The sequence below is a fragment of the Leuciscus leuciscus genome (genome assembly GCF_965113295.1).
Source record: "Leuciscus leuciscus genome assembly, chromosome: 2".
NCBI lineage: Eukaryota > Metazoa > Chordata > Actinopteri > Cypriniformes > Leuciscidae > Leuciscus > Leuciscus leuciscus.
In genome coordinates, this window is record NC_138726.1 from 4,966,538 (window position 1) to 4,989,235 (window position 22,698).

The window sequence follows — 22,698 nt, forward strand, 5'->3', positions numbered from 1 at the left end:
ATGTTGCACATTATTAATGTTGCACTATATTAATGGAGTCATGGGTAAATGACATCATGTAAACACCGATTGCTTGATGCAGTTACAGTATCATCAAGCAAACCAGCATACGACTTTAAAACTACAAGTATATTATAAAAAGAAGCAGATTTGACTTTGATCACACCTTTGACATGGATCATTTGTCACAAGAAGTGCTAAACCCACAAGTGATAGTCTGTTATTTACACATCTGCATAAAGTGACACGTCCTACGACAGTGTGTGATTTATGTTGATAAAATGCACCTTGTGCAAGCAAATCTGTCAAAGTTAGTTTATCAAATCTGGACTCTGGACTGACTAGAAACTTAAACTAACAAACCCTCTTTGAGCAAGCATGTAGTTTGAGGTGCGTCACAAAGGCACGGCTTTGACAGGCTGTCATTACCGTAATTGGTTGCCTCTGTAGTCATCCTAGGAGAACGAACTCATTGAGAAAACACACATTATTACAGAAACACAATTCTTTGTCTGGGGTTGGAGTAAAACAACCCTTTTTATAGTCTCATTATCAAATGGTTTATTTTGTGCGAAACTCTACCTCACATGATCACACAGCCTGAGGCATCCATCAACACAACCTATTAAAGACTTCAGTAATGGTTACAATTCCCTCGTTTTGTAGGATGAATTGAATTATTTTCAAGGAATGTTTACTCTCATAAAACACAGATATGGCCCATGCCATGCCCAAGTTTCTATGACATTCTGGTCCATCCTTGGTCTAAAGCAAGCACCAGGAATGAAAAACACATATTTGCATAATCTGCATTGACACCATTATATGAGAACTGAACTGAGCTGGACGATGACATCACTGTTTTCTCCAGAGCGGCTAAACAAACTAAATTAATAACTTTTTTACAACAGAAATGAACCATCACTGAACTTACTCAAGCTGGAATGTGACACTATTTTCTTCTAAAAACAAACTTTGTCGCATTATTTTCTTGTTATCGCTGTAAAGCTGCTTTGAAACGATCTGCATTGTAAAAAGCGCGATATAAATAAAGGTAAAAAAAATGAATGCGTACTTAATTTATTCTGTGTGCAGTCAAAATAACTTGAGTCATAATTGCTGGCAATAAATCAGTTATTAGGCTAAAATCTTGAGTCGTGTATGGGGAGAAAAGCTGATGGTTCTCTCAATAAATGAATAAATAAAACATTACCTGCTCCAGCTTAAAGATGTGCTGGTTGAAATAGTGCTGAAGTCTCTCGTTGGCGAAGTTGATGCAGAATTGTTCAAAGCTGTTGTTCTCATAGTCCTCAAAGCCAAAGATATCGAGAACCCCGATGGCCAGGATCTGAAAAGATGATGAGGTGCAAGGAACATTAAGAACAGAAAACTACTAGGCAATTTAAAGCGTTCTTGTGTCATTGTGGCAGTAAAAAACTGTAGGGGGAATGTCTGCGTTATTAAACTAGATGTGTTATCAATCAGCTAGCTAACAATATGTCTACAGTTAAAGGGATATTTCACCGCTGGAAAGATGAATGTGTATTTAAATTGGGTCATTTATGTTGTAGAAATGTGAAATTATTTTAGAAGTTGGTGAGTTGGTACATACATTATATATATATATATATGTATATATGTATATGTATATTGTTGATATGTTTATTGATGAATTATATGAGTTTGATTTCCTTTATTGCATTGTTTGTAGTGACTATCTTGTACATCCTGTTCATCCTGTCCATCCGTTAACTCCTGTCCATTTACATCGTGTGAATCTGCTCGTGTGAATCCATGAACTTCATGTCATGTGAATTACCCAAGACTTAATCATCCTGAACTTAAAATAAAAGTAATCAGACACGCCATCAAGTTTCTGCAACTCCAACGAACTTTGGATATATCTGATATCCAACACACTTTAACACAAGTAGTGGCATGAGAAAACATGCAATAACAACAAAAGTTATGTTGAAAGATACATCACAAAATACCTAAATTAATTATGACTCATGTAATTGCTTAATCAGTGTTTCAACCGCGGGAAGATGTCAATAAAACAGCTTGTGCAAATCCAACTAAACGCTGCATTTATCTCAGGAAAGTTATCAAATGTTCACAGTTCAGTAGTTAGCTATAAACACTTTAAAGAGGAGCTTATTTACTTTTAATTATTAATGTATGCTTGAATAAATTTGTCATGAAGACAAGTGTTTATGAAACTACCTTTTGCAACAGAGTTGTATACAAACATTTGAGCTTTTATTTGAGTGTTGTTATTATACCTGAAAATAAAGAGGTTAAAAATTAACAGCAAAGCCCAAACTATCATATTCAACTGGTAATATTATAGTAATGTACCAAATGAGAGGGTTTCCCTGTTTAGTTTACAGCATTATTTGGGAGATTATTTTTTCCTTTAGAAAATCAAACTAATCGACAGATATATCGGTGCATCTCTTATAATTATAGTCTGATGTGCTGTGTGTTTCAGAGTGAAGCATGGCACGATGTTCATTTACACGCATCTCGGTTCGCTGTAAATGCTACTTCACACACACACACACACACACACACACACACACACACACACACACACACACACACACACACACACACACACCATCTCTGCAAGTGCAGCGAGTTGTGTTGCTTATAATGTGCATTTGAAAACGCAACATGTGTCAACAAACATGTAATGAGAATAATTTTTTTATTAATTTTCAACAAATGAGAAGCTTAAGGTTTCCCGCCAAAATAAAAGCTCTATGGTTTAACGATTAAGAAATGAAGACTAAATATTAGTAATGTAATCTTAGTTGTAAAAAAAATAATATTATTAATACGGTTTTATTTTGCAGTACAATAGTATTACTATATGGAACTAATACTAATAATACAACTTTTAAACAAATTAACTCACTGAGTATTAGTTATAGTATTGATAGTATAGTATATAGTCAAATCTTAGTATTAGTAGTGATTGCCTGTTTTGAAATGAAATAATAGTGTCATGGCCGACCCAAAACACATTTTTATTTTCAGAAAGCCATGTTTGACTGTCAACTACACTTCAGAGACTGAACATTGTGTTTTTGTGAGTTAATGTTCAGAAGGTTAACATGAGCTGTTAAATTAAGTCAAAAATATTAATTTTGGTTTATCAGAAGGTAAAGTTGCACTATTCTGTCATAACTGATTGGCTGTTTTCTCATGCTTGCTTGAGCATGTTTTATTGTGGCACATTAAAAAAAAAACATGCAGAAGTGCTCCTAAAAAAGCACAAGTGTTGAGCCTTGAATGCAACAGTGCGATCTTATTAGCGAGAATGTTCACACACTTTAAAGTTTATTTTAGGCTTGACTAGCATAATGTTCAGCAGAAATCTGCGAGTGAATAGCTAACAGCAGGGGCTCAGTCAGTGTGCCTGAATATATCCCATTACATAATGTCTCCATCCATAATTTAGAGATTAAAGCAGTGAGAGCCACAGAAAAACAGGGTGCGTCTCTGTCAGATGAACTCATATTCCTGCTGTGTAATGTAATTTATGTCAGGTGACTCACTAGGGCTCCACTCATTCTCATTCGTTTGGGTTTTATCAGTAAAAAAAAATGATTTTACCTTGGCTGACTCTTCCAAGTCCCTTTGGTTGAGCAGGGCATGATTGATCCTGAACACGATCCAGTCGAAAAGAGCGTTGTAGAGAGACTTAGCCATGGAGTCCCGCACCGTTTCAGCCTGCAAGAGAGAGAGAAATGTCCATTTGATTTAATTATCAAGACTTTTTTAACCTACGTTGTTAAATCTATTATACTTCAGCAACATTTGTGAGCTGTAAATGTTCGTTTAAGGTGGGAATTACTATTAAAAGTGGATAAACCTCTGGATAGACGGGGTTTGTTTATGGTAACTTGTCTTAGCAAATGAATGATGACATTAGGCTGTTTAATGCTCAATATTGTCACACAGACGCTCACAATTCAATCTTCTGTAACAGAGCTTCAGCTAAACACAAGACTGATTCAAAACTAGTACAGACAATCCAAAATAGTTGCATGTTGTGCGCCACTCAAATCACGAGGATCGTGAACCTAGTCTAATGATTCTTTAGGAAACTTAATGCCAAATAAATAAGACTGAATATTCCATAACTAACACAATATTCACTAGGGATGCACCGATATAAAAAAATGTGGTCGATACCGATAATTCTTTATAACCGATAATCGATATATTGGCCAATAAATATTAATCCAAATTTTTATATAATTTTCGAGAGCCTGATTACAAAAACAAAAGTCTCACCATTAAATGTCCCAAGCACACAATTATAATGTTCTCATTATACTTTTATGTAGCCGATATGACAGACTTGCTAACTGTATTTTCCTTTTTTGAAGTGATTTCAATCATAATTTAAGCAATTCAAAACAACCATGGTGACCTATCAAAGTGTCTCACTTCAATAATAATCCATTATTTATCGGCTTTAATATATTGGCCAGATGTTCTTATCAGGCCGATATCGATTACATTAAAAATGAACGTATATCGGCCGAGACCGATATATCGTGCATCCATAATATTCACAATGTTGGTTAATTTAATATCGACAACAAAGTCATTGCACATATATCTGGAATATACAATATAAATCGACCAGTCCTGGTTGGAGGGGGAGAAAACTGTTATTTGTGGTTATATAAATGACCTAACAACTCTATATTTGCTAGGCTTTTAAATGTTTAAATCTGTAAGCATATGCAGTTCAAGGGATTTATTAAGTTGCTTGTGAACCTCTGATTTTAATAAAACAGCTGGTCAGTTCAATATTTAAAGATGACAGGAGAACAGAGTCCTAATGCTGGAAAAAAGCTCTGAAAACCTCATGGCTGGTTCTATTTATGATGATGGAGCATGACGAAGCCCATGAGAAACACATTACTTCACTGAGTCTCACTTCAGTGAGGAGGCGAAATGAAGAAAATCAAAAAGGTAAAAATTTTTAATGTAAAAAATTAACACTTAAGTATGTCCAGTCAGCTCATTCTCTCACACTTGTCCTTAACAATAACACACAACAATGGGTTACACATTGTTTCGATGGCCCACTTTAGACATCCTACTATCTATAAGTAACTATCAGTGGTGGAAAGTAACTAATTACAAATGCTTTCGTTACAGTACTTGAGTAGATTTTTCGATTTTCTACTTTCTTGAGTATAATTAAATAGTGGTACTTTTACTTGAGTAGAATAAAAATAAAGTATTCAACTTCGCTACATTTATTTTTCACCAAAAGTACAGAGTACTTTGATGCCGACGGAGCTACAGGGCGAGCTAACATTTCACAAACACTAATGTTTCCATATTTTAGTGAATGTAAGTGTGAGCTATGCTCATATTCTGATTTTAAAATGTAATTATGGCAAATCCTGAAATGGGTCATCCCATTGATATTACCAGAGCACTGAGCATTTGAAGTAAATAAAAAACTCAGCTCATAACATGGACACCGTTATTGCATGGATGGAGCAAGAACAATGTAAGTGTCTTGAAAACATTAACACAGTTCATTTGAAAGGTAAAGCTCGCCCTCTTTAACAATACAATTAAACTAAATGTACGAAGCAAACTTTGTACAAAGCTGAAAACCCTCAACAACAGTGAAATGAGATTGCATGATTTATCTGTCAATCAGATGCATGTAAAAGTGTAGTTCGTTACTATAGCAATAGTCGGCTCCCAGCACATTTTCGGTAGAACGGAAAAAAAAGAGCATTTAATTTTACATGTTAACCATAACTCTGTGTTCGTCTGAAAGAAGAATGTCATATACACCTAGGATGACTTGAGGGTGAATAAATCTGGGGATAATTTTCCTTTTTGGGTGAACTATCCCTTTAAAGACATACATCATTCTTATGAAAATACCTGAGATAGCTTGATGAACACAGGTATTATTGCTATCATGTGTTTGTCTTCAGTTTCATCTCTATTTGCATGTTATTATATCCATATTGGCATTTCCTGAAACGTCATAAGTGAATCTCTTCTATGAATCTCACTTGTGGACTTTCTGTGCGAGGTATGAATCAGTATGTACTGGGCTTCCAGTATAAATGAAACAGAATTGACATGAGAGTGTTTAGCGCTCCATATCGCTATCATCTCCCCATTTTGGGTAAAAATAGAAAAATAATACTAAAGTACTTTGTAACGTAGTTACTTAAGTAGTTTTTAAGCAAACTACTTATTTACTCTTACTTGAGTCATATTATTTTTCAGTACTTCTACTTGTACTCAAGTAAATTATTACTTAAGTAGCAATACTTTTACTTAAGTACAGTTTTTTAGTACTTTTTCCACCACTGGTAACTATGCAACTAGGGTTGGGTGATATGACCAAAAATTTTTTTCAAGATATGAGACATTATTTCACGATAAGTATATGCATCACATTACAGTTAATTTGTGTTATTTTATCTCATTTCTGTTATTAAAAAAAGAAAGAAAATAGAAGCAGATTACAAACAATAGGACAAATTCAATTTAACAAAAATATGAATTACACAAAGATTTCAGGTACAATTTAACGTAGTTAGAATTAGTTCAGAAACACAATCAAATGTAAAAATTAAATATTGCATAGTCTCTACAGAATTAATTAAATATACATTTATTCTTATTAAAGCTAAAAAAAGTTATTCAGTTAAGAGCAGTAAGTTATTTTCTCTTTTGTTTGCTTCACATTGATGACACAGAGCAGCAGGTTTATTACGCTACTGTCACTTTAAGAGCAAACGCACAGATCCATTACACTGATACACATCCGGTTTACTGTTTACTTTAACTTGAGACATAACCGGCTGTGTTAACATGAACACTCCATACGATGGGCATTTTGACATAATTGTGTTTGTATTCGACCATTCAAGCGCAACAAGACGTGAAAGAGAAGAGACTCTGCTTTCTATGTTCGCATTTACGCTGTGTGTCAGTCAGCGTGTGATCGCATTGAGTTCTTTATCACTGCTTTCTGCTTCACACTGTTTAACATCGTACATGTCCTAAATTCACGACGGCCTTCTGAGACAGGCAGCTTTCTGTACGAGCACCGCACACAGTTCCTTTTCAGGATATATTGCTCTCATAACGCTTTTTAACATCAAGCACGTCCCACACTTTATATTCTCATTCATGCATTTCATCACTCTGAAGTGTCAATAGTGCTATTTATTTACTCTCTGCTATATACACACAATATAGCACATTTCTGACTCCGGTTTGAACATAAAAGGCATTAATTTTTTTTTACATTTTCAGTGCATGTGTGTGTGAGGTAAAAGGACACAAGCTGTTGTAGCCCCGCCCTCTGTGCCGGGAGCAGCAGCTCATTTGCATTTAAAGGGACAGACACAAAAACATCTGTGGGGTATTTTGCGCTAAAACTTCTCATACACACTCTGGGGAGATCAGAGATTTATTTTAGATCTTGTGAAAAGGGCATTATACAAAGACTTTAACAAAGACTCTTCAACAAAAACATTTCTTCAATTGCCTGACTTAACAACTGTCAGTCAAAATATCATCCAAAATGACTTTGAACATGAGCAGATGAAGATAAATAAATGATCAATTGCTGTTGATATTCCGAATAATGTGACCCAATATTTCGCTTTTATTCTGGCAAACTGTTTAATGTTTTTAAATGATAATGTTAAAACCTGTTTGTTGCTTACCTCAGCCAGTTTGTAGGGGACGATCAGCTTCTCGCCCACGGTCACCGTCTTCCGTGTCGTCAGAGCCTCAAAGAGCATTTCCTCCTTGACCTGTCATGATGCAAGACAAGTTTCTCATTTTAACTCTTCAGGCACAAGTACAAATAGATATCTAGCTTTTTGGTGTATGATTTAAGGGTCAGGTAAAAAGATTTGGATGCATTCATCCGCATTCATTCGTACTGTATCCCAAATCTCTACTTCCATCAGCAATAAAACACATGAATCACAAACTACAGCTTTAATAGAAGCCAGTGTTTAGTTTCATAGATGGACAAGGAGCAAAACATTACAAGCACCAAGCAACACTAATGGCCGTGAGAAAGATTTCTTTTCAATTGTTGACTTTGGGGCCTGCAATGTTGAGTTGTCCTTTAAACATCCGGTAGCACTCAGTAATATTGGCTTTTGAGGTTTCTTAAGACTGTAATGTAGCACGGCATCCACCTCTATACTGTAACATCAATAATATAGAAAATAAAAACAACACAGCTATACTCACTAAAATAATAATAATGACTCAAATGGTTAGAATCTCAGGAAATAAACCATAAACTTCGCATATAACAACTGTTACGAATCAAAGTCTGCAAACACAATGTCATGGACAATCAAGAGACCTCAACACAGGCCAACACTCGCTCATTCACATATTAAAGGGCCGATATGAACCCAGCGGTGAACTGGGAAAAATCTGCGGCTGGTTTACGCACACTGGGAAAGATGTCTACATCTAATATGGTGATTATATAAACTCGTTGAGTCATTCAACTGTAATCGTGAACAGATGTGTAAGGGCTCAAAGATTTGGACTGGCCTCATCTGAATATATTATAATGATTTCGAGGTGCAAGCCTACACACACACACACACACACACACACACTTCCTTGCAGTCTGAGTGAGCTTGTAAGATCACTTGTGTGTTCATTCTCTTTCCTTCAGAGTTGGTCATGAAGGTGTGTGTCTAAAGATAAAGGCCAGATGTCTTTGATCACACTATTGGGCCACAAGAGGTCCTGGTATAGAGATGTGTGTGCACTGCATACATTATATATGTGTGTCGAGTTCAAAGGCTCTGGAATCACATCCTATATCCTGTTGGCCCACAGTACCGGCTTCATGCCTTCATTCAGGAACTCCTTCTACTTCCTTGAGTAGTTTAATGACCAAATCCTGTGCAAAAGGAACCCAGCCTTCGCCTTTTCCCAAGACACTTGTTCAAATCTCTAGGATTTCAGAACTTAAATTCCATAGGAATGGTTAACCTCACCTGTTTGGCTTCGTTGTTCTGGGGGTTTTTTTTTCTTTCTTGTTTTAATTGTGGGGTCAGTACATATGAAGAGTTCAGATGCAAAAGCCTCTAAATGCCATCTGAAATTTTCTTATAGAATGATCATTTTTATCAAGCTCATATATTTATATTCAATAATTTCACTTAAATGGCAATGAAGATTACCTATTAATTGTCATTTAAGTGAAATGATCAAAAAATGATCATTCTATAAGCAAATTTCAGATGGCATTTAGAGGCTTTTGCATCTGAACTCTTCATATATTTATAGGTATGTATGTACATGTTCATTGATATTTAAGAATATGTGCTGTATCATTCCTATTTTTCACCCGACGCACAGCGGACTTTTCACTCCACAGACGCATGTCGGTAAATTAGGGATTCGGGAATGAACTTGCGCTCCCGGGGGCGGTTCAGCGAAAAGAGGCGGCGTGTTGTGGCACAAACGTTCCCTGATGCTATTTTGCAGTTTCAGAAAACAATTCCGCCACAGACCAGGAAAAACCTAGTCTAAAGTCAGTGGCGCGTTATTCAGATGCTATTTTAAGGGCGCATGCTTGGCCATAATGTAGCGTGTGAACAACGCACACACACACTTTTGCTTCTCTCATCTACACACAGTCACAGCAGTTGCCATTTTTGCAAACCATTCATAATTACAAGGAAAATATTACCACATGAGGGAAATCATTGTGGTGTCCATGAAGATGTGAAAAAATAGGCATAAATTTAGCTTACACATTTACCCAAATTATTATATATTATATAATCAAACAAATCTATTTGTGTGTCTTCAGGATGAATAGTAGTAAATGTTGTATGGTGCTTCTCCTTTTGCCTTCCATAAAGAGGGACATGCAGGTTCAGAATGACTTGTTTGCCATTTTCTGTAATTTGTGTTTTGTTGAAGACTTTTCTTTCTACAGTTTTCTTTTGTATTAGATAGGTTAGTGGAAATTGGTTAGAAAGATTCTGTAGTTTTATTCTGTTCTTTGTGTTGGCACTGTCCAATTTTCCCTTTTTCCTCCCTAGGTCTGGTATAACATAATTTGCTGGTTTTCTGTGATTTCTTTCATTTTGATTGTAAATAATAAATCTTTGTTTAAATTGGCCTAATGGCCTAATGTTCCCCTTCTAATTCCCAAGACTTTTAAAAGCAGTGAAGGGTCGCGACAAAGTAAATCAAATGAAAAAGCATGCAGTGTTTTGTGATGTAATGTGAAAGACTGATCCTGTACCTCCAGCAGCTCAGAAACTACAGGCAGAACTTCAGGATTGCAGATGTCAATGGAGTCATCCCGGTATATCTTCTTCTTGTATCGAATGTTCCCTAAATGAAGGATCGCTGACAGCAGAGAGAAAATCCTGCAAGGGAAAAAACATCAGATGTGAGTGAGAGATACAAAATGGGTAGATGACAAATATGTTCATACCTTTTTCATATATATATTTTTTTTTAGTTCGCATAAATAGACACATTTTTAAACCAGTGATTCTTAAACTTCCAAGGGTGCCTCAAGATAACTTTAATTATTTAAAATAAGACAAAAACAAGCATGAAAATAAGCTTATTATTTGGTTATTTTTTATAATGAATACATATTTCTAGTTATGCTAAGCTCTAAAATATTTTAGAAACTGAGTGAATATTGTTGTCGACAATGAAGTTTGAAATCCACTATTTTAACCCTCTGGACCTCTTGACAGAAGCCTTGAAATATAATTTTCTTCCAGGAAAATCAATGTAATATATTTTTGTTTAATAATATTTTTTTATTAGAATTTAGAGGGGATTTTATGATACTATGCAATATTTATAAAAAAAAAATTATGAGCTATTAGAATTACAATATACATTTATTTTTTATATTTATTTATTTGCCATCTGGAATCAAATAAAAACTTGTGTAATGTTGTGTAACCACATGTATAGCTCCCAATATATAGAGAAAGGCTTCTGGATTCCTGTTTTGTTAGACATAATTTCTTAATTTTATTAGGTTTTGCATTTATATATTTATTTATATATACAGACATTCTAAAAGACTACTTTTTCTCAAGATTTATATACTTTTGTGAGATAAGTATCAGTTTTTTCATTATGATTTCAATCAAACATTACAGTTTTGTAAGAAAGGGAACACATGGAAAGTATTTTTGTTACTCAGTATTTGATCATTTAAAAAAAAATCTAACAAAACAAGGAATGGATAGCGATAATTCTTCATTGCTGCACAGTGGCTGATTTGTAGTTTGTACCACCAAAATATTCTCTGAGTTTCCGTATTTCCCATTCATTTCTATGTTGGTCATTTTTGACCGTGAAGGAACTAAGTGTGTTTTTTTTACCCTTTAATATTTACAAATCATGTCCATGATTTTTTTTTTTGGTGTTCACATATCTAATGTGACAAAGTCACCAAGTGTCATCCCATTCTGAATTTTTCGAAGAGGCCAAAAATGAAAACTGTCATCATTTACACAATTGATATGCTATTCTAAATCTGTGATTTTCCTTTTTTCCATGAAATACAATATATACACACACACATTTAATGTTGATGTATTGTACAGGTCAGTCATATCCACACAATGAATGGAGACTAAAGCTTTCAAGCTTTAAAAACAACAAAAAAGCATCATAAAAATATCAAAGTAGTCCAAATAACTTCTTTATAACCATATAACCAATTCCTCTAAGACTACAGTATATGATATCGTTTGTGATGAACAGCCTGAAACTTAAGTTATTTACTGAAAATCTACAGTATGTTAACCATTGTGTTTAAAACTACTTCTACCCCAGCTGTCCTTCATGCACATTCTTGAGTTTGTGTGAGATGTCAAGATTTTGAAAAAGGCCAAGATATTCAACAAAACAAGGACAAAATAGCATTTTTTGTTTAAACTACTCGCTTAAGTGAATAAATATTTAATGCATGCTCATAACTAATGAAGACATAAAAAAAATTGCATGCAAAGTTTGTGTTAGTTGACTGGAGTTTTGGACAAACTCACTGTTTACGCGTGACGGGAAGGAATCCCACCATCTCCATAGCCAGCTGTAAGCGCTCAAAGTCGTGCTTAAGATCCTCCCCTTCAACTGTGAAGCAATCCTGCTGGTGTCAACGAGAAAAACAAAGGTTACCAGCACTTCAAACAATCAAACACCACTGCACACCACAGTCTGAGGTTTGTTCATGGGTGGTTTGCTGTGCAATCATTTTATTTAATTACTCTGTTCAAAAACCTGAGGCGCTATTGATGTTTCCTAAATGCTACAGCACATCAACACATAAGCAGCTAATAGCATGTTGCATGCAAACACAAATGCATTCAAACACGAATATCATATGGACAGTAGAGCTGCTTTTTGGGGGCTTGTGTGCTGCCAGCGCTCCGGAGAGAAACTGTCAGGGTTTGGTTGATTGACTTAAAGCACCATGTCATTATGAAGTTTGGTCAAAAACGCAAGAGCGGCCACATTTTTCTGGTTGAAAATGAGGGCGCTGGTGAATGTTAGCATATGCATGTTCTGCGCATGCAGTGGAAAATCCAGAGTGATTTGCCTTTTACGCACACACACTGGAAATCTGGCACACCAGTAATGGTAAGAAGAAAAGTAGCAATTTATGACTAGATTTATTCCTTGAGACGGACCTGAACATGAGAACGGTTATTGAGTTTTCAGTGAAGAACTTGTTTGAACTTGTTTACAAAAATGACAGATAACTGTACAAAAGATGATTTCCCATCTGCAATATCTGTGTTTCTCGATAGAGTTAGACACATACGCATTACATTGTGACCATATTGGTATTGGCTAAAATTACAGAAAATAATGTTGATGACCCATATACATTTTTAATTATTTTATAGATGTCTGATTTTACTTTAAATCACAGATTTTACATTTTAGCTGGTAAAATTCTAGATTTTTTGCTTGAATGCATTTTAAAAAGCCAACCGTTTATGCATTTATTCACTTACATTATATTTATAACATCAGCCATCATATCATTTATCAGTCATATCTACACAATTCAATTTACTTAAATATATACTATTGTACATAATGATGTTTTGATGCCTGCTGTTCATTATAGGCAGAACAGCATAGCTTTATAATACCATCAAATTGATTATCAGCAATTAAAAAGAAATATTATTATAAATAATGCATACTGTATCAGCCAAAACAGAAAAGTACAAAAATTTCATTTAATTTGCAAATTTGTTTTAAAAGTGCAGTAGATTGGAGAATTTCAGCATTGATGGAAACACTTTAGATTAGAGAACACATATTCACTATTAACTAGGAGTTTTCCCTCAATAAACTCATAATTACTGCTTATTAATAGTTAGTAAGGTAGTTACTAGGGATGTAGAATATGCTCACGCAGAATAACGCATTCATATCTGCTTTATAAGTACTAATAAACAGCCAATGTCCTAGTAATATGCATGCTGATAAGCAACTAAAAATGTGTTCCCTAATCTAAAGTGTTACCATATTGATTCATAATATCAGCTGTGATTTTGTTGCGAAGGAGACTTCTGTCCTCCACATGCTCGTCTCCAGCTGGCAGAGAAACTGCTTCATGCTCAACAACAACACAGTCCAACTTACACACACTTAATGAGACGGTGTCTCCTTCATCGCTCGCTTCATTACTGATGCCAAAATTATAGCATACCAGAGCACTGGAAAGGCAAACACTGCTGAAACTCTGTAAGCTTTACGGTTTAAACCAAATCCTGCCTATTTGTTTTCTCTCATTCCCATTTGCAGGGTAAAAAGGCTTTTTCTCATGTTAAAATGTTGTAAGACTTCTCAACCGAAACAGATTATATTATGCTCTCATTCACATCTCCAGGGTAGGGAATGTTTTTCTCATGTTAAATGTTGCAAGACTTCTCAACCGATACAGAAGCAAAATGACATATGATGTGGGTTTGACGGAAATTGACAAAATATTTTTTTGCATGTTGTTTCTTGTTCTTGTCTTGTAACACATTATGATCACTTACCTTCTGATTGCTGTTTATTTGAACAGCCACTCATGGTAATGGCATTGTGAATTGAAAGACGGCACAAGAAGTCCAAAACCAGCATGAAAAAGCAGGGGTCTCAAACTCAAATTACCCAGGGGCCACTAGCCAGATACACATTACAACCAATGTGTGTTCAAGGGTGTATGTTCACACTTGAAGAACACAACTGTGTTTATTATAACAGGAGCAATCTACACTGAAACATGAAAAAGTTACCGTATTTTCCGCACTATAAGGCGCACCGGATTATAAGGCGCACCTTCAATGAATGGCCTATTTTAGAACTGTTTTCATATATAGGGCGCACCGGATTATAAGGCGCATAGAATAGAAGATACTGCAGTCAAACGTTTGACTGGGTTTGCGTTATGCAGTGGTCACCAACCTTTTCAAGCCTAAGATCACATCCAAAGTCCAAATGTAAACCAAGATCTACCACTTGCAAAAAAATATGAAAAAACAAGTGGCTGAGCTGTAAAACCTTGTTTATACTCGACGCGTCCACATGAGCGCGAAGGTAATAAAAAAAATATCCGTCTGCTCGTGCTCGGGCAGATTCGGCTCAAAGTCGTGCATCTTCGGATGCGGAGGCACGCGCGCGGAAAAATGACGCCAATGTGACAGCGCGCGCGCCTCCGCATCCGAAGATGCACGACTTTGAGCCGAATCTGCCCGAGCAGACGGATATTAGTACATCTCATCACACCGGCACCCAGTTTGCGCGTCTAAATCAGTTGTATGGTCTGGTGTTCAGTCTAAAACAAAACAGTTGTGTCAAGTATAAATACCTCGTCTGTTTGGGGAGGTGCGCGCGCAGTCAGCTGAGGCTCGCGCTCCGGTGCCAGGCGAAAGTATAAACAAGGTTTAAGTCAGCGGTTGTTTTACAGACATTAATATAAGGTGCCGGATCCATATATAAGGCGCTCCGGATTATAAGGCGCAATGTCGTTTTTTGAAAAAAATAAAGGCTTTTAAGTGCGCCTTATAGTGCGGAAAATACGGTAGTTTTAGGCAAAAAAAAAAAAAAAAACGAAGTAAATTCTATATTAGTTCTCAATTCAAGTGTGTAGAAATGAAAGCGTGAATATCAACGTTATCAAATTAAGTAAAATTACTCAACTTTTCTGAACCTGGTGTTCCCATCATGCATTGGGCCCTGAATAATTAATGAGGTTGATTTTTCACCGTCTTCCAGCTGTATTTACACTGTTTTATCATTGCTTTTGTTGTCATGATTAGTAACGTGCCATTTTGTGACATTTTGGAGTCCGTTTTCTACTCAAAATGACATTCAAAAACAAAAACGATCCATCAAATGTTACCGTCATTGTGTATTGTCTACCAAGTATCGAGGTCTCTGCGTTCACGTGACGCTTAACGTTTGATATGTAGATATGCTGTATTACACATTATCTATTGTATTAATTACTTAGGTATTTTTAAGTAAAGCGCATACTTTAAAAGTATGGCTTAATTCAATATTATATTGTTATAAGTGAAATGTATTGCAAAGGAAACTTCAACTAAATAAATATTACTCAACCTTTTACTAGCCAAGTTAAAATTACTTATTTTCTTTGTTACTTTCACTTAACTTAGTTGAGTAGAGTTTACTTAATTCCATATGTGAAATTTACTTAAAAGATATTTGTGGCAAAGAAAAATTAAGTACATTTTACTTAGTTTTGTTTTTTTCAGTGTAGTGTTGTTGTGCTTTTAGGGGCCATATCCAGGGAGCAACAGTTTGAGACCCTTGATAGAGAGCATGAAGACACCGCAGAAACAATCAGGGAATACATCCACCACACCAGAAACAGCAAACACACCAGCATACTCATGTTGATTTGGTCATTGATTTGTGTGTGTTGTTTCCTAGTCGAGTGTTAAAGTTGATCTCAGACCGCTGGAAAATTATGCTCAATCTTTTTTTCCAATGGCATGAAAAAACTGTTCACATCATTAATCATGATCAGATCTCCATCAGAAGTCTACAGTCATGGCATCAAATGTCAGAAATGCATGGGGAGCAGGACTTTAGTATTATTAATTATTAATATTAATATTAATAGGGTTCATTTAAAGGTTTTTTTTTATCCCCAGATGCTGTCATTTACTATAGAGAAAGTTAATACATCCCTCAAGTTTCTCAAAACAAAAGGAAAACACGTGTGTATTAATGCACTTGATGGTTCGAAGGAAGTCGATGGGGTTAAAAAGAAAGTAAAGCTTATAATTTATAACTTTGACACAAAATCTTCACTATAAAAAAATTTGGTTTTTGATTAGTAAAGTTGCCTAACCTGCCCATTCACGGTAGAACCACTATAAAAGGTCGGGTTAAAGGTATAGTAGAGTTGTAAACGGTGCTTTATGAAAAGTTACATCAGAGATATTCTTATTTAAGGAGGAAATGAAAACGTGTTTAGTTATAATCATCTTTCAAAGTGTTGTGCACTCGCCCCACAGGCTTCAAATACAAGGCATAATTACTAGATTATTATGTACTATTATTATCACTATCATTATCATGTATACCATTATAACTACATGTACTTTAGGGTTAGGGTAGGATTAGGATTTGGTTGAGGGTTAGTTGCATGTAATTATGCATAATTTACTGTTATTACTATGGTAAGTACATATAACATATGTAACAAGGACACTGTAAAATAAAGTGTTACCAAATAGTGTTGTAAAAAGTACCAGTACTTCTGTACCAAGTCGATATTGCGATATTGTATGACAAACACACATTTGACATCTGTGAATTATAGATCTGCGCATTAAGTTTTGGAGTGTAAATGCAGACTAATATATCTGCCACGAATGTGATGTGTTTAATTGTTCTTCATTGTATACCTTTTTAAAGCAATTCACCATGTGAAATTGTTTTGATAGCTACATGCTGTTTTAATGTATTCATTTTCCAAACGTTCTTGCCATGGTACCAAAATTGGTACACTGGAATTTGGTAGAGATTAAACGAAATGTCAAAACAACACTAGTATTTAAAGCCTTGAATCCGTTCTCTTTATCATCGCAGGCCTACGATCTCAAGTTTACATTTGTAACTCCCTCCCAATGCAAATAAACCGTGTTTGTACTGTTGCTTATCACTCTTATCCAATCGACTGTAGTGTTTACTTGCCAATAGAGATCTGACCGAGTTGCCCAGAGTTCAGACTATTTATAGAAGCAGAAGAATTGCATGACGCCAGACCAGGGAACACCTCAAAAACACAATGACCAAACAAAATGTCCAGCCTAAGAGAAAGCCAGAGAGATGCAGTGAGCACACTAATTACATCCCGAGCCTCACACACACACAAACACACACACAGAGGATGGGAGTGGTGTGTTGTGTGAAGGGAAAGCTATGGAAAGTGATTTGTGGAGCCAGGGACTCGTCTCTGTACAGCAACGACACTATTTCAATACTGACCGGTTCGTTCTCATAGTAATTTTCCCAGTGCAGCCTTTGAGGTTTCTTTGTCATCTGGAAGTAAGGTAGATGGGATTAGAGCGACATTCCACACAATGCCTGCTAAACACATGCTGTTTTTAAGTGGGAGAACAAAAGCATTATGGGTAAATAGACACATGCTATAGTTAAGAAAGACAAAGGCTATGTTCAGACTGGAATACTGTCATACTACTTTTTCAATATGCGCACAATATTACATGCAATACCCAGATGACGACTACATTTGGTACACTGTGTGATATCCCACAATGCAATGGACTTTCCTAACTTATTATGTGACTGGACTTAACAGTTTTGCAAAACACACTATTGTAGAGATGATAGCGGTCACATGACCTCACTGATGCATTTTTAACTCAATGCTTTGGCTTGAAATGTTTATAGTTGCACACTACAAACTGTTTCACACAGTCTACTATTAAATAAAATTAGTTGTATTGTTCACACTTTAGTTTAGGGTCCAATTCTCACTATTAACCAACTATTAACTCCCTCAATAAACTCCTAATAACTGCTTATTAATAGTTAGTAAGGTAGTTGTTAAGTTTCGGATTAAGGGATGTAGAATGTGTTATTAATATGTGCTTTATAAGTACTAATAAACATCCAATATGCTAGTAATATGCATGATAATAAGCAACTAAGTTAATAGTGAGAATTGGACCCTGAACGAAAGTGTTACCGTTTTATTAAATACTGAACAGTATCAAGTAAGCAATATGCTAGTATTCCAATCTGACAAGTCAAAGCTATAAAATGACATGTACAACAGATGGATTATGACAAAAGATGGCACACACTGAGGTGAAGAAACAATATACATGAAGATTAGATTCATTTTCATACAGATGGAGAAATTATTTACATTCATGCCGATTTATAAAACTAAAGAATTATTTAATTCATAAAGAATCTGGTTAACTTTACAATCAGATTGAATATGTTAACATTAGTTAATTGAATGGCTAACATGAAACATTTATGAATTTTAGTTACTGTTTATTTTTTATATATAATCTCATATGCAGTTCAAATAATTTATATTTATAAATTAAATAAAATAAATGCTGTAAAACTGTTACTTCATAATATCTAATGCATTAATAACGTTGAACCTAATAACATTTAGTATTTGCTCTTGCATAACCAGTTTTCAAAACCGGTTTGCCCGTTAGCAAAGCAAAGCAATTGGCTAGATTGAATCTAGAAGTCAAAACCTGGCATAGATTTCTGTGGATGTTTTTTTCTGTGTGAATTCTCCACATTTTTTGAGGCCTTAAGACATTAGAGACGGAAGTTAAGAAAGAGCCACTATAATGGTATTTGGAAAAAAAGAAAAAAAAAAAGGCAAGAATTCACACCTCTAAAGTTTCTTCCTTATTAAGTTTCTCAGTTCACTGGAGCTTTTGAGTTTTGCATATAGTTCTAAGGAACAGAATATCTTGATTCTGATATACAGAGGAATGTGTGTGTACAGCCAGCAGACAGATGGACACAAGAGGGACTATTGACCGAGACTCTTCTGTGACTGTCATATGCTGGTCAAATCATTCAACAACAGACTAGTAGATTTGATATTTTTGGTTCCGATGTGAAAGCTATCCAATCAGACCGGAGCTTGCTGTTTTTAGAAAGCTCTTTTTTTTTAAGAACATGAGATACAAAAACACAGATCCTATTAGACAAATGAAAACATACACACCTAATAACACATGCAATGTTATTATTCCTGAACATTTAACAGAATTATCTCCACCCAAAAATGTATATTCTCTCATTATTTATGTCATCCCAGATGTATATGACTTTCTTTAGTCTGTGGAACACAAAGAGAAGGGTTGATTTTATTAAGAATCTCTGAGTCCATTTACTGTAATGCAAGTTTTGTTCTCTCAAAGTTGCCGCTTCAAAAATCATACAAAACTAATATGACGGTAATCCATGTGACCCCAGTTGATGAATCAATGTCTTCTGAAGCAAAACGATGAGTGAAAAAAATAAAAATAAACCATTGCTTCCAGCCAAAGGTTTATGAGTTCATGCTTGACGTCAATATCAGCACGTATAAGCTGCATAATTAATCGTTAAAAGATTGATCTTATTCCTAAATGACAGTGATTCGGATCTGTCAATTAAACCTTTGACAAGTACGATCACAGCGAACATTCAGATCTGTGTTTGATTCAGAGAGAACAGTTGTCATGTATAGATATGAAACATCTTCACAAACAGTCTTTTCAATCGCACTATTTCTGTCTTACAATCATTCATATTATCACAGAAGAACTGGGATAAAAGTTAATATTTTGGATATCAACACTGATGTCTACAGTAGAGATCAAAAAAGAGCAAAAATCACCTTTTGAAAGTGACTTGACGCTTCAAATAAATATTTGTCAAGTGACTAAAGACAAGTGACTGTTAAAAATGTATTTGCCACTGAATCATTCATTCAAGAGATTCATTAGAAAAACACTGATTTATCCAGTAATGAAACTAGTGAAGTCTTTATGAGTGAGTCATGGAATCATTCATTCAAGAGATTCATTAGAAAAACTGATTCATCCAGTGATGAAACTAGTGAAGTCTTTATGAGTGAGTCATTGAATCATTCATTCAAGAGATTCATTAGACAAACACTGATTCATCCAGTAATGAAACTAGTGAAGTCTTTATGAGTGAGTAATTGAATCATTCATTCAAGAGATTCATTAGAAAAACTGATTCATCCAGTGATGAAACTAGTGAAGTCTTTATGAGTGAGTCATTGAATCATTCATTCAAGAGATTCATTAGAAAAACACTGATTCATCCAGTGATGAAACTAGTGAAGTCTTTATGAGTGAGTCATGGAATCATTCATTCAAGAGATTCATTAGACAAACACTGATTCATCCAGTAATGAAACTAGTGAAGTCTTTATGAGTGAGTCATTGAATCATTCATTCAAGAGATTCATTAGAAAAACACTGATTCATCCAGTAATGAAACTAGTGAAGTCTTTATGAGGGAGTCATTGAATCATTCATTCAAGAGATTCATTAGAAAAACACTGATTCATCCAGTGATGAAACTAGTGAAGTCTTTATGAGTGAGTCATTGAATCATTCATTCAAGAGATTCATTAGAAAAACTGATTCATCCAGTGATGAAACTAGTGAAGTCTTTATGAGTGAGTCATTGAATCATTCATTCAAGAGATTCATTAGAAAAACACTGATTCATCCAGTGATGAAACTAGTGAAGTCTTTATGAGTGAGTCATGGAATCATTCATTCAAGAGATTCATTAGACAAACACTGATTCATCCGGTAATGAAACTAGTGAAGTCTTTATGAGTGAGTCATTGAATCATTCATTCAAGAGATTCATTAGAAAAACACTGATTCATCCAGTAATGAAACTAGTGAAGTCTTTATGAGGGAGTCATTGAATCATTCATTCAAGAGATTCATTAGAAAAACACTGATTCATCCAGTGATGAAACTAGTGAAGTCTTTATGAGTGAGTCATTGAATCATTCATTCAAGAGATTCATTAGAAAAACACTGATTCATCCAGTAATGAAACTAGTGAAGTCTTTATGAGTGAGTCATTGAATCATTCATTCAAGAGATTCATTAGAAAAACACTGATTCATCCAGTAATGAAACTAGTGAAGTCTTTATGAGTGAGTCATTGAATCATTCATTCAAGAGATTCATTAGAAAAACACTGATTCATCCAGTAATGAAACTAGTGAAGTCTTTATGAGGGAGTCATTGAATCATTCATTCAAGAGATTCATTAGAAAAACACTGATTAATCTAGTAATGAAACTAGTGAAGTCTTTATGAGTGAGTCATGGAATCATTCATGCAACCAGATTAAAAGTTTTTAGATTTTTTTGTCAGAACCTCTAGTAACATTCCGAATTCAGCGTGAACTCATAAACATGCATTTCAGAAGACACTGATTCATCAACTGGGGTTGTATGTATTACGGTCACGTGCGCTTTGTGTGGTTTTTGAAGCGTCAGCTTTAAGAGACCTTTCCACTTTCAATATATGGACTCAGAAACAAATTATTTATCTAAAGTCATACATTTGGGATGACATGAGGGCGAGTAAATGATGAGGGGATTTTCATTTTCGGAGGAGTATCTTTTTAACATTTAGACAAAAATGCACTTACACACAAACACAAAAGACTGGACGCCTGCATGCAACAGCGTTTCACATAGAAACAAAAGCATGAGGCAGGTGTGTGTTATGGAAATGAGGGGCATGTTAGGAGCACAGGCCTGCTTTCTCTGGGTGGATTAGGTTTTAAAGTGTCTCTGTGTGCGAGACCACAGCTGAAAGGAATGAACTGGAATCTGTTTCCTCCATATTCCCCACTTTCCTGTTTGCCTAGTGAGAGTGAATCCGTCAATAGGCCTCAGAGAGCAGATGACTGACAAAAACTGACTCTACAAGGGCAAAGCGCACACAAACTGCGGCCATCCAATGTTCTCAACAAAGCTTTGTTGATTTTTTTTTGGTGTGTGTGCAACAATGGTCCTGACTAGGGGTGTCACAATATACTGGTATTGATGATAACAGTGATATTTAAAATATTAAATATTGATGTCATCACTACAAATGTGATAATAATAAGTAAGGGTTAATCTATGGGTAATTAAACGATTTTAATGCACGATGTGGAGGAAAATTCCACCTAATGCAAAGTGGAGTGCATTGAAATGGTTTATTTCAAATCTAGCCATGAATTATCCCTCTTATACCATGGTCATTTGCCAGCATTGACAAATCAAAGCTGTTGTTGGTGTTTGTAGTGCAATATTTGGCCTGAGGGGTCAACATGAATGTGCACATGACTTCACGGGACATCTTCCGTCAACATGCAGTGACACACTGACAAATGAAGTGCTCATAAAATCAGTGACCCTCCTCTCAACGAAATTCAATCGCAAGTGATCACCCGCGTGTTAGTACCAGGTGTGAACAGCACTGTGTCTCAGCTGACCTCTTGTGATCGCATCTTCTGAGAGGAAGGTTAACAGCGACTGGAAACAGTGTTGGGGGAAACGCATTACAA

The 22,698-nt window shown here is 35.4% G+C and overlaps 1 protein-coding gene across 11 annotated transcripts in view; it reads right to left on the bottom strand.

Annotated features, from left to right (window-relative positions):
* The window catches only part of myo9aa (myosin IXAa), a 174,376-nt gene that overhangs the window by 66,924 nt on the left and 84,754 nt on the right, over positions 1-22,698 (bottom strand). For 6 of the 11 annotated variants that reach the window (XM_082160882.1, XM_082160891.1, XM_082160881.1 and 3 more), the window contains exons 6-11: positions 17,578-17,631; positions 12,099-12,199; positions 10,319-10,445; positions 7,746-7,835; positions 3,625-3,741; positions 1,214-1,348 (exon numbers count right to left, since the gene is read on the bottom strand). In XM_082160882.1, coding sequence (XP_082017008.1) covers positions 1,214-1,348; positions 3,625-3,741; positions 7,746-7,835; positions 10,319-10,445; positions 12,099-12,199; positions 17,578-17,631 — 624 coding nt within the window. The remainder of the gene's footprint in view (positions 1-1,213; positions 1,349-3,624; positions 3,742-7,745; positions 7,836-10,318; positions 10,446-12,098; positions 12,200-17,577; positions 17,632-22,698) is intronic. The other 5 variants (XM_082160884.1, XM_082160883.1, XM_082160890.1 and 2 more) reach the window with 3 other exon arrangements.